Below are 13,947 nucleotides of genomic sequence, written 5' to 3'. Positions count from 1 at the left end.
TCTATTGGATCACGAAAGTCTGTTTTTGCCACAGCAGTAGTAAAATATAAAATTGTAGTTACTATTTCACTTCCTGAGAGGTTGGATCCTAAAACGTATAATTCTGTTGATTTCCCTTTTCAGAGTCCGATAAAATACCAGTAATGCGTGGACAGTGGTTTATTGATGGTACTTGGCAGCCGCTAGAAGAAGAAGAAAGTAATTTAATTGAGCAAGAACATCTTAGCTGTTTTAGAGGTCAGCAGATGCAGGAAAGTTTTGATATTGAAGTGTCAAAACCCATAGATGGAAAAGATGGTAAGACCAGTTAATATATTTAATATGTTTTGTAAACCAAGTAAGTTGTTGATAAAGTTTAGAGTGGTTCCTAAGTTTAAAATAGTAATTCAGAAGTGTTAGAATTTATACAATTTCAAACATTTGATTATTATTTTAGAATTTAAAACTGCTATAAATTTCTGAACTATTTCCATTTTTATTTTACTTAATATGTGTTTTCACGGACATGACACATGATTTACTATAAATGTACAAATTGTTATAATGTGCTCTCTGAATTCATTCTTTTGAGTAGCTTTTTAGTCATCAAAGAAAATTGAACTTATAAAAAATCCCTTGTCATTATATCAAAAGAGCAGTTTTGCTAATATTTTAATGTTGGTTCTTTTCCTGAAGTTTAAAAAACTTTAATTTCTTTTGTATAAGTCCCTTTTAGGTGTCTCCGTATTGATAACCGTATCAGCTTTTAGTCTGAAACAGTCTACTCCTTATATTTCCTTATTTGGCATTTGGATAGTTTTTCTTTCAATAGTTTAAAATACTTATATACTAGCCAAGATTGCCATGTTTCATTATGTGTCTGATCTTGAGTAAAATTCAAAATGTGTGGTAAAGTTAAAAATACTTCTGTTGTTCCATTTACTGCAGGCAGTGGGATCAGCTATTCTGGTGAGTATAACAGTACAGGTAGATTAGAATTTGTGGATTTCTCTAATTTTTTTTTTTTCCTAAAAGTGTTTCTTCATCCATGCTTGCCTTTATTTGGGAAGTTTCTTGGCAAGCCCTACTTAATCTAGTGAATTAAACTATGAATTAAGTGATTTTTTCCCTTCTCCTTGTAAAACATCTATAAAGCAGAAAAACTCAATATTGATCAAGTAATTCACAGAATGCAGCTTGGAAAAAATGAATTATGTAGTTGGGAGCAATTGATTACATAACATAATTAATTACAAAACAATAAACTTTAAATTGGCTTTTCCCCCTTATTGTTAATAACATTCCAAGTCTTTTCTCTCTCCTATTCCTTACTCTTTTATCTCTCTCTGAACACACACACACACACACACACACACACACACACACACACACACCACACACGCAGGGAAACTGTATACTTTAGCTTATACCAAGTAAAAATATCTTTGTACCTTTAAAAGTCTGCATAATTGAGGAAAACGGTGGCTTCTAAATAAATTGGTAATTAGATCTAAGAAATGTCTATTATGTGCCAGATACCATATTCTAGGAATTTTAAATATTTCATTTTGCTAATCCCTGGAGTCAACTATGTTCTTATTTCACTGTGAAATTCAAGCTCAAGGTTCTTACAATTCAATATATAAAGAACAGTTCAGTATCTATAAAGCAGAGCTGTATCTATATTCCTGCAGATTGCCATAAAGACAATACTCTGGTTAAAGCACAGATAGCAAATTTTGTATATCTCTGATCTTTTATTAGTGACTGAAATATTTTGGAACCTCTCATCACCACTATCAAAATAACCACAAAAGCCTACTTCATAGTATTTGAAAGACTGAACTCTTTTCAAAATTTCATTCCTATTGGGAAAGGCTGAGTTCTGGATTTTTTCCTTTCTATTAATTCTCCTTAAGTCTTGCCTCAAAAATGGCAGTTCACCTTGACAAACCCAGTTTATCCACCCAAATTCTTTACTATTAATGCATGGAAAAAACCCAGGAGCTTGGAAGAGGAAAAGGATGAGTATGAAAAATAAAAATATAAGTATATTGTCCCCTTTCTCATACTGTGTTCAAAGCATTTCTTTTCCACTTGCTAATTCTCCCTGTGGAAGTTAGTCCTCAGCTCTGTTTCATCTCTAGATCCCATCTACTTGGAATCTGAAATGTTAAATGGAGCAGCATACTTCAGATTTCTTCAAAGTGCCCTAATTTTATGATCCAGTCACTTATTAAATAAGTCTGATAAAAGAACATAGTTTGTATGAGTATATTTTTCAGTATATCTTTGAGTCTGTGTCAATTCTTGAGTATCAGTCTAGGATATTATATATAGTAGTATTTTTTGCTAGCTTTAAAGAGTGGTAAAATTCTAATTAGTAATAACAGAAAATTGTTAAACTGTTAGAACACTTTTGTATTGTAATCTTCCAAAATGATGATCTTTTGAGGTTCATTAGAAGAAAAATTGATTTTTTAAATATACTGTGACATAAAACATCAGCATGTTTTGTTATCAACGAAGGTTATAAATTCAATTCAGTGTATATACTGTTGTCATGAATTTCCAGCCATTTTATTTATTATTTAGTATTATGTAAAGCATACATTCATGTGTTAAAATGTGACTTTTGACTTTGAAGATTATGGGACATTCTGTAGTACATTTGAAAATTATCACTGGTCTTAATGAAAGAACATCTGCTGCCCAAAAAGCTACTGTTGTTGGAAAAATAACTCAAATTTATAATACAAAGATAAAAAGTATTATAATTTTTTGATTATTTCGCTTCTTACCTCCAAGCTTCTGAAATTTCATATTTTATCAATCTGAGGGGGGAAAATAGCTTTTCCACCTAAATCTTCTCATGTACATAGGATAAAGCATTGACTCTTCATATTGTTAGAAGATTTTGAATATTCCTTGTGCAGATAGTACTGTGCCAGTTACTTTTGTGAAAGGAACAGACAGGGTTTTGGCTCTCAGGGAGTTTTAAACCTTTGGGGATGACAAAGCCTGCAGATGAGAAGTTACAAAGAGTAAGTACAAGGTAACAAAGTAGACAGTGCATGTTAAACATTCTGAAAAAGGATGTACAATAGAGTATTTATTGTACAATAAATTGTACAATATTTTTGTACAATTGTACAAAATTGTACAATACAGTTGTACAAAATTGTACAAATTGTACAATACAATTATTGTATTGTAAAGTATACAATAGAGTACAATCCCGTATTTAATAATTTAAAATAATTTTAAAGTACTATATTCAAGAACTCTTTTTAAGTGCTCTGGGGAATTCCTAAGAAACTTAACAGAGTTCTTGCCTTGAAGGACATAAAATACTAATGAAATAAAACAAAATACTAATGAAATAAAATACTAATTCCTTTTTCTTCTGCCCTTATCTATGTCTTGGTTAGGGTAGTTATTGCCACAAATACACTGAATATATTTATTATTCTCTCCTTATTAATTATCCTACTAATCTCAAAGTAAGCATTGAATTAAAAAGATCTATTGGGGCTTCCTTGGTGACACAGTGGTTGGGAATCCGCCTGCCAATGCAGGGGACAAGGGTTCGAGCCCTGGTCCGGGATGATCCCACATGCCACGGAGCAGCTAAGTCCATGTGCCACAACTACTGAGCCTGCGCTCTAGAGCCCGTGAGCCACAACTACTGAAGCCTGCACACCTAGAGCCCGTGCTCCACAGCAAGAGAAGCCACCGCAATGAGAAGCCCGCGGCGCTGCAATGAAGAGTAGCCCCCGCTCACCGGAACTAGAGAAAGCCGCGCGCAGCAATGAAGACCCAACATAGCCATAAATGAATGAAGGAATGAATGATTGATTGAAGTTTAGCATAACTTTTTTATCATTCAAAGAAAGATAAACCCCCAAAGTATAATCATATTTTGTGATTTAGATTTCATTTTCTCTGAGAGTTAAAATTAAAAATGATTCTTTTCCCACCCCACCTCCTAGGCTAGGAAATGTTTATCTAGCAGCCTAACAAATGAAAGCTAGAAGTTCACTGGGGATGAATCATACAAATAAAACCAGGCCTTCAAATAAGTAATTTTGTAAATACTTAAAAGTACTGGAGTAGTATTTCCCTCATTTTATAATTTATCTATGCAAGCAGTAATCAGTAAAAAAGAAATGGTTGAACTAAATGGGTAGTTCTGCACCTGCTCTGGTCAAAAAATGCATAACCTCAATCCAGTTATGAGAAAACATCATACAAACTCAAATTGAGGGACATTCTACAAAGTAACTTTACCAATATTCTTCAGAAGTGTCAAGGTCATATTTAACTAGATGGGGGGAATCCTTTCACAATGTATGTCAAATCAACACAGTATACACTTTCAATGTCTTATAATATTGTCAATTGTACCTCAGTAAAGCTGAAAAAAAATTTTTAAGTGTCAAGATCATGAAAGACAAGGAAAGACTGAGGAATTTGTCGTAGTTTAGGGGAAACTAAGGAAACATAACAACAAAATACAACATGGTACCCTGGATTGTATCCTAGGACAGAAAAGGACATTAATAGAAAAACTGGAGAAATCGGAATAAAGTCAATATTTTAGTTGGTAGTATTATACCAATGTTAATTTCTTAGTTTTGATAATTGTACCATAGTTATGCTAACATTAGGAGAAGCTGGGTGAAAGATATTATGGTAACTCTGTACTATTTTTGCAACTTTTCTGTAGGTTGAAAATTATTCCACAATAAAAAGGTGTTTTGTTTTTTCTTAAGGCCAGTAGAGAAATTGAAATAGTAAAAAATATTTAATTAATCCAAAAGAAACAACAAAAGGAGAAACAAGAAACACAGAACAAAGAAAATATATGGGAAATGGTAGACCTAAATTCACCCATATCAAAACTATAGTAAATATAAGTGAACTAACACTTAAATTAAAAAACGGAGATCGACAGATTTGCTAGGAATGCAAGATCCAACTGTATGCTGTATAGTAGAGTCACATTCAATATAAAATCATAGGTAGGCTGAAAGTAAAAGAAAAAAAAATGGACTTTTTACTGTTCAAGCTAATTTTGGGGTGCTATGACAGCACAAGTGTTGGTGGATCTCTAAGGATTTACAGCATTTAACAATTTGGCATGTAGTGTATATGCCTATCCTATTGCTGGATAAGGATATCCCAAACTGTGACTATATCATTTTAAAAGTCTAAAAGGGGGAGGGCCGGGGTGGGGAGAGGGAAGGAATATTAACCCTTTCTAATCGGCTTTTCTTTTCCTTTCTCTTTGGTGACTAAGAGGACTCCCACCTTCTAGCTTTTAGTTATCAATTTTTATAAATGTATTTAATTTAATTTCTCTGAGATCCAAGAAGATTGACAGAAGTTTTCTCATTATAGTTGGTAGGTTTGAGATGTGCAAGCCTACTTCCCTTGCGGTTGAGATTATCTAGGTTGCCAGCTTTTATAGAGGGAAAAGTTATAGAGTTATTCTATTCTAGGGAGTAGTATATCATCAGCACCCCCCTTTTTTTTTTTTGGCGGTACGCGGGCCTCTCACTGTTGTGGCCTCTCCCGTTGCGGAGCACAGGTTCCAGACGCGCAGGCTCAGCGGCCATGGCTCACGGGCCCAGCCGCTCCGAGGCATGTGGGATCCTCCTGGACCGGGGCACGAACCCGTGTCCCCTGCATCGGTAGGCGGGCTTTCAACCACTGCGCCACCAGGGAAGCCCAGCAACCCCCTTTTTTGATACTCTGCTTTCAGAATTATATAATGAAGAACATTTCTTTAAGAGATGAATTATAGTACAGAAATTTATTGAAAAGACTGTATTTTAGTACTTAAAATCTTTTTCATTGCTTTGTAAGACTTTAATACATAAATGAAAAGTTTTATTAAATGTTAGCATTTAATTAGCATTTTAGTTGCATTTTGTGTTTATGCATGCTTTTGCTAACACTATATAAGAATTCTTAACTAAAACTTTATTTTAGTGATCCTTGTTGGAATGATAGTAAACCTTTTTGTCTCTAGTGTACTTATGGTGGTACTTATCCTTTGCTTTGGGTTGAAAAAAAGTTAAGCTTTCTGTGCTAGAGGATGTTGTAACAACGCAAATGATTTTCAAGTGAAAATAAGAAATATGAGAAGAAGGTAAAGAAGCATGTCCATCCAATTTTGTGAAAATTTTTAAAATATGTTTCTGTGATTTTAGTATATTGGGGTGTTTGGCTTTATGTTAATCCTTAAATTAGTATTCCTTTAGGGGAAAAAAAGCCTTTCATTTTTGTATCTTGACTAACTTTTAGAAAGTGTTTATGTAATTTTAAGTGTGATCAGGTGGTCCATGTGTTTCCCACTAGTTCTTTTTTAGTAAATGTGGAATTGTTTCATGTTAGTTTTACTAGTAGAACTATAAAATCTAGGTTTTGTTTGAGCAGTACAGTCTCAAGTTTATGCCAAATTTGATCTAGTTGGTTATGTTAGCTTTTTCCTAAGGATTTTTTTTGTGTGAAAATGTTTCTTGCAAGTGATACCTCTACTCCTCAGTAACTGACCAGAAGGCACATGAAAGAAGAAACATGTTCAGTGAAGAAAATTACTTTAGTTGTCATTTTCCACCCCCTATGACAATGAGATGTTTTCATAATCCTGATTTTACAACCCAGTTTTTAATTCTTTTCTATACTTTTTTATAGTCATCTAATTACATACAGTTAAAGTTATTAAGTGCCTCATAAGCATTTCTCAATTACCTTTATCACATATATCTTTAAATATACCTTATCTGTATATAACAGCAGGTTTCTTTTTTAACTTCTAGTACTATACAACGGGAATTAAGTATTTTTGTATTTGAGCAGTATTTAACCTTTGAATGTCACATTAATGTAGAAGGGAGTGAGGATGAAAATCAAATGTATTAGAACATAAATTTAAGCTAAATCATAAAAATTCTGTGATTAACTGAACGGTAAAGAAAATGATTTTAAGATTCAATTCTAAGTGGATTTTAAAATAAATGCTTATTTAAAATGTAAAGAAATTTATTGAGATATAACTAGCAATGTTTGACAGGGAAAGAGTTGACTTTAAGGTTATCTACTGATTTACCAAATACCAAGTCTATGTCTGGCTTTACTCTGTTGTCTGCTTTACTCTGTTGTCTGTTTTACACTTAAAAGATGTCACAGCATACATTTTTAATAATGACTTTTTTTTGTCATTCTATTGCTAACGAATCTTTCATTATTTTGTCACTAATAAGTCAGTTCAAAGTAGAGCTTTCAACTTAATATTTTTGGGGAAAAGTTTCGTTTTTAAAAGTATTTTAACAACTTGAACAGAGTTGTGAAAAGAATATTTTGTTCTGTGGGAAGGTTCTATTTACACTTCAGTAAGGGAAAGCATCTAGTGGAACGTATACTGTGGTATCTTCTTAGGAAAGCTTCATTAGATGGTTATTTATTGCATTTTCAATTTGCACATCAGATGTTGGCTGTGTCATAGTCACAAATTTGGTGAGAGTAAATAACCTTAGTATTGTAAAGATGTGGTTTATAAATCTCTTATGCATACAAAAATGCCGTGTTCTATTTTTTTATTCCATCTATACAAAGACATTAAAAATGGTGATCACATAGTTGTCTTTAATTGATAAATTTAGATATCATTTGCCTTTTTTACTTTCAGTAAAAGTAGAGCATATATTTGATAAACATTATTAAACTAACATTTTGCTGCACTGATTTTTAATTAGGAATTATATAAATAAAGCATTTAGAATAATGTTTGTCAAATACAACTCACTTTTTAAAGTTAATACAACAAAAAGGCAAACCTCATTTAAAATTTACTTTGAAGCTCAGTGTTTTTGCTTTCTTAGTTGTCTACCACCTCCCTCCCTTCTCCCTCCCTTCTCTGTTCAAATGGAGAGGATATAAGGAGAGTACAGATGCGGCAGGTCTTAAACGAAAGCGTTCCCAAGGTACAGTAACTGTAGTTTACTTCTCCATGTAGTTATATTCCTGGCTTGTAGCTTTCAGTTGTGTTTATAGCATTCGGTTGTATTTAGAGCATAGAAATTACTAGTATTTGAGAAATGTATCCATTGTATTATTTTGCTTAGTGTTAATTATAAGTGGTGTAAACGTTTGCAAGCAATGTGTATAGTTCAATAATGGGATATTCGCCAATATTAAGATGCTTTAAGACAACACAAAGGTTTAGAGAGAAACAAAAGTTTGTTGGCTTAACTTGGTCTTATAGTTTTAATGTTTTAAGCATATGTTGCTCAAAACTATTTTAACAAAATGCAGTTTTGAAACATTGGATTAAAAGGCTTAAAGTACTGACTTGGATCAGACATAGAAGTAGAAAAGGAAATAATTATTAAACTCTTGCAAAAGATTTTTTTTAATTTATGAAAAGTTCTTTTATTTAAAACCTGAGTTTGTACACTGGTTTTGTGTTTTATTTGCAACTGAAGATGTTATTCATGTTTGTTATGTTAATTGCATCTTGGTCTTGTGTTCAATATTAGTAATGTGTCCTGGCAGGTAAGTAAGATATAAATAGGTTTTTCGTAAATTTTTGAAGTGGCATTTGTACCATAACTCAGAAGTACATTTTCCTGGCAATGATTTGCTTTTCTATGTATTCTAGTAAGGAATAGCTTTTCACAAAAATGTCTTATGATCTTAGATCTTGACCAGGACTCCATCCTTTCATAGTTAGCATCTTCAAATCAGGAGAGTTGGACTCTGTCACTAACTAGCTTTGTGGCAAGTCACTTAAACCCTTGGTACCTGTATGTCTTTATATATAATGGGAGATAATATTTTTGCCTAAAGAGGATTTTAAGAAAATAAATTAGGCATAGTGATTTGAAGGTGGCTTGTTTTCTGGAGGTATGTGAGTTTTTCTTAACTCTATACAAGAGATAAAGAGGAAAAGTTAAAGTCCTTCAGTCAATAAGACATCAAACTGTGAATTGGTGGACATGTTTTGACAATTTTCTTAACTGTTGCTTCCACAAACATTACTAAATTTGTGATATGTGGCAAGTACTGTGCTATGACTGTGTTTGGTGCTAGTGATACAAAATGACCAAGGTATGTCCTGCCTCACAGAGTTTGCGTATTCCTGAAGGATATAGGTTTGCTTTTTTTTTTTTTTTAAGAGCTCATTTTCACCAAGCATACCTCGGTTACAGAAATGAAATAACCATACTAATTTGAACATCATAATAGGAAAAAATGTATTTCTTGTTAAAAGATCTTTCAACCTTGGAGCTCTGTTATGGTGGGCAATATCCAGTGATGACTGGCTTTAGTGTCTGTTGCAAAAATACTTTATATTCTAATAAATTAGATGATTCCCTTCCCAGTTTAAAGATAATTTTTTTTTCATCTGAGTCTTGTTGTATCTTGTGCTGAGTGAAATTTTCACAGATCAAAAAATAAAATCAACAGAAGAAATGAAACTTAAATTTCTATGTCAAATGTACTGAGAACTTTCATGAAGGTGTATATCCCTTAGTCCTAAGGAACGGCCACATCACCTGGGAAAGCAGTTCTTTAATAATCAGAGCATATTTCCTATAGAGGTTAAAATATGGTAGTTAAGCCAGTTTATTCCATGTTGTTCCAACAGGTTGCCTTTTCCTGTAGCATGCTTAATAACTTATAAAGTCCCTATCCATTACTTGTTTCAATCAATATATGTTTCAATGAAGTAGTTTTTTATTGAACTGAGTTAAAATATTGATTCAAAAAATCTGTGTATTACAATTTGCACACAAATGAAGTTTGTCTTGGAGACCTTCAAATTAGTTTTTCCTTTTGCAACAGCTATTCATAGTTTCAAGTTGAGTCGAAACCACGTGGACTGGCACAGTGTGGATGAAGTGTATCTTTATAGTGATGCAACAACATCTAAAATTGCAAGAACAGTTACTCAAAAACTGGGATTTTCTAAAGGTATTTGTTAAATATTACTAGAGTTTGTCAAAATGTTGGGAATCTAACTTTTTCTCTTATGTTCAAAATAGATGATCCAGGTTTTATTTTTAGTATTTTTTAAGTATGTATTAAATTTAGTGCCAGTTACTACCCTGTTAATCTCTTTATAAGGTGACTGAGTTAACATGTGTTCGTTAATGAATAATTATATATTTAGAATGGTCTGGCAAGATTAATAAATACACTTTTTGCTTCTAAAAGCACAAAAGCAGTCAAACCTGAGGCAGTGCTGTGAAATAAAACATGGCAGTTGAAATATAGTGTCAGTAAAGATGAAGACTGGAAATTTTTCAGTGGATTTAGTGAGATGTAGGTCATCGGTGACTTAGATGGATTGCTGGGACAGAACCAGATTGGCCTGGGTTGAAGTTTAAGTAGAAGTTGAAGAAATGGAGGCAGTGAGAATAGATAGCTCTTTAAACAAGTTCGACTAAAAGAAAGAGAAGAGGGACTGGTACTTGGGGAAGAGGTGAATGCATTATCAAAAAATCTTTCAAAAATTTTTTCTAAGTCTGATAATTTTTTTACTGTCCCATTTTTAATTCTTTGATAATAGATGTGCTTGAATATTTACATGTTCATTAGTCAGTTGTATTTGTTTTGTGAGTTACTTTATCAGCATCTTTAGCCCATTTTGCTATTTGGTTGATTCATTTCACTTTTTGATGAATAAGTTCTTTTTGTATGCTTACGTAATTAACTTATTACTGTGTGTCATATTTTGCAAAAACTTACCCAGTTTGTCATTCGTCTTTTATCTTTGCTTCATGATACATTCATTATAGAGAAGTTTTTAATTTTTATGTGTTCAGTTCATCCATTTTTCTTTCCTTTTGCCTTATGGTTTCTGGCTTCGCTGTCATGTCCAGTTCAGCAGTTTATATTAGAACTGATCAATACTTATCTTACAAATTTTATCTCCCCCAACCCAGTGAAATTTTTTCATAGTATTCCTTTTCTTTATTTTTTCAATATATTGTGAAAATGCTATTTCTATAATAAACAATAAACTTAGGATCATAATTTTCCTACAGCATCAAGTAGTGGGACCAGACTTCATAGAGGTTATGTAGAAGAAGCCACATTAGAAGACAAGCCATCACAGACTGCCCATATTGTATTTGTTGTGCATGGCATTGGGCAGAAAATGGACCAAGGAAGAATTATCAAAAATACAGCCATGTGAGTTCTTTGATGAATACATTCTCCATCTAGTCGGAGTCCAAACTTTTGTCCAGGCTATAATAGAGTTTAATCGTTATGCCACATGCTTCTTCAGTACCAACTATTCTATCTGTTTAAGTTGTAGAGTAAATTTCTGGACCAGATTTTGAGAGTGATTATATCTAGATGATGATGATGATATTTATTTGATTCTTTTTCCTCCATAACATGGAGAAGAGGTTTAAGAAAGCCTTTTTAACTTAATATATTGTTAGTTTACATTAAACTGAGGTTGAAAGCAAGAAAAAAGTCTGGTTTGAAGTTTGTATGTTACTCTCTGAATTGCAGAAACTGAGAATACTGTATAATTATGAAAAAGCTAAGAATTGTTTAAGTTGCCAGTCAGCAGCTTAACTTGTCCAAGTAATTACAACCAGAGGAAATTGAACTCTAAATTTTACATGGAGAAGAAACAGTGGGTGCTTTGCCGGCACACCAGGCCGGTTATTTACCGCGTTTATTTATATTCAGCTTTATTCTAAAAAATTTTTAAGATGTTGTTGGGGGGAGAGATGTTTGTATTTGTGCTTCAAAAATGTTTAGGACTGTGTAAAAAGGAAATTTTAGAGTTAAGGGTACCACCACAGACTTGGCTCTGAGCTAGCAGCCCGTATAAAGAAAAATCTTATCAGATTTATAATACGATGAGAACAAATCAGTTGTTGAGAACACAGTTTATCAGGTTCTGAAGCTTCAAGTAAGTGTATTTCTTGAGTCCTTATAAAGCAAATACTGTGTGATACCAGGCACTGTGTCCTCAGCAGTATCTCTATAATAATACAGTGTTCTGTTTCACTTTTTATTGTAATACCTCTTAATGCCAGCTCATGGATTAAAATACAGTTTAATTTGGAAAAAAAAATCTTTGTCAGATACTTCTAGGCCATCCTGATCCTTGTCAATCTCCATAGCTTGTATTACAGAGATCTCTCCCCTCTGATTCTGATTTTATTTTCTGATGATTTGCACATTACTTCCCACAACATTTATATTATGTTCTGTGCTAATTTTTTGCTTGGTTATCTAAGGAACCTGAGAAGTAGTTTTAATAACATGTTCTCTCTGGAGCTATTGATAATTGGAAAGGTACCAGTTTGATTTCTTTGGGTGCAAGTGAGGGAAAACTTAACTCAAAAGGAGGATTCAGTAGCCCATAAAACTGACAAGTCTAAGATTTGCCAAACAAGTCATCAGAATCCAGTTGCTATCTGTTCTACTTGCCTTCATTTTTGAGCTATTTTCAGACGTCTCCTGTGGTTCCAGATGTGGTTTATATCATCTTGTGTTCGAGTTCAAAAAGAAAAGTCTTTTTTTCCAGAAGTCCCTGCTAGTCTATGCATTTCAGTGACTGATGATGTCACCTCCAACTGCCTGAATCTATGCATGGCCATGATCTGATCTGCAAAACTTGTCATCACCCTAGAATCAGATGGAAGTTGGCTTCATCATAACCATAGGGAGAGGTAGAGCCACAGATAAAAATCAAGAGCTACCATTGGAAGTAGGATGAGTAAATATAAGGTGACTCAAAAAAAAGTGTTCACTACAGAGAAGATGGCCATCATTTCTGCAGAGACAGGTTAATTTGATGGGAAACTCCTCACATAAATTAGTAATTGATGGAAAATATTTAAACAGAAAGGAATTCTGCTCAATAATAGATGGGAAAGTTCAAAGGATTTCTTACCCTTCCCTGGCTTTCTACCATTCCTAAGTTAGTTGTTCAGGACTTTAAAGAAAGTAAAATTAACTTCATCCTTGTCATTGCTACTCTGAAGCTTGCTTGTACTTATGATTTCATTTGTGAGACTACTGTTGAAATGAGCAACATAGAATAAGGGGTTACCACACTCCACTTCTTTGGCAACCTGCTGTTCTCTGAGGATCTCTTGAAATCATGTCCCAGAGGCCTGGAAATAGAGATTTTCGCCTCTTACCTTATTTTAGTGAATGTGCAAATGAATTCAAACTGGATTTAATCAATTTTGTTCCAGCAAAATATGTTTATTATTTAAATGAGTTGAAAAGAAAGTTTATAGACAACATCTAGGAATATCAGAATTGGTTTACTAAAAGGGATGAATGTATTTTAAATACAATTGGATTTACTTTTTGTGGCATTTTATTACAAGGGAAATCTTTACTGAACTTATATATCTAATAGAATAAATTAGTAATTTTATTTTTTAATATCTTTATTGGATTATAATTGCTTTACAAATTAGTAATTTTAAAGCTACAATTTTAGAAGAGTAAAAAGAGACTCTTAGTTAAGCCTGGCAGATTTAACACATAGCTTATCTTATTACCTCCTAAAACCTCACTGAAAATGATAGCAAAATAATTTTTTTAATAAATTGGTGTAGACCCATATGTACAGAAAAAACTGGGAGGACACAGCAAACAAGAATGTCAACAAGATTTATTTTTTGAATAGGAAATACATTCACATGGTTCACAAATCAAAATAGGAAAATGTATAGAGTGAAAAACGTCTGACTCCTTTCCTGTCTCCATCTTCCCCCAGTGTCACTCATCCTTGTGTCTCAAAGCAATGTTATTTATCTTATATTCTTCTGGAGTTTCTTTAGACAAAATACAGATTATTTTCACTCATAAGGCAGCATACTATATACACTCTAGACATTGCTTTCTTGTGTAAAAAAATGTATCTTGGATATTATTTGCATGATTTTCTATTGCCCTCCTTTTATATAT

At 33.0% G+C, this 13,947-nt stretch overlaps 1 protein-coding gene across 6 annotated transcripts in view; it reads left to right on the top strand.

Annotated features, from left to right (window-relative positions):
* DDHD1 (DDHD domain containing 1) overlaps positions 1-13,947 on the top strand; it is an 89,652-nt gene that overhangs the window by 39,135 nt on the left and 36,570 nt on the right. For all 6 annotated transcript variants that reach the window (XM_024734767.1, XM_024734766.1, XM_024734764.1 and 3 more), the window contains exons 2-4: positions 124-297; positions 9,835-9,963; positions 11,040-11,187. In XM_024734767.1, coding sequence (XP_024590535.1) covers positions 124-297; positions 9,835-9,963; positions 11,040-11,187 — 451 coding nt within the window. The remainder of the gene's footprint in view (positions 1-123; positions 298-9,834; positions 9,964-11,039; positions 11,188-13,947) is intronic.

Source organism: Neophocaena asiaeorientalis, unplaced genomic scaffold (assembly GCF_003031525.2).
Source record: "Neophocaena asiaeorientalis asiaeorientalis breed wild unplaced genomic scaffold, Neophocaena_asiaeorientalis_V1.1 scaffold547, whole genome shotgun sequence".
NCBI classification, from domain to species: domain Eukaryota; kingdom Metazoa; phylum Chordata; class Mammalia; order Artiodactyla; family Phocoenidae; genus Neophocaena; species Neophocaena asiaeorientalis.
The sequence above is the reverse complement of the archived record's forward strand: the minus strand, read 5'-3'. Positions and strand labels throughout refer to the sequence as shown.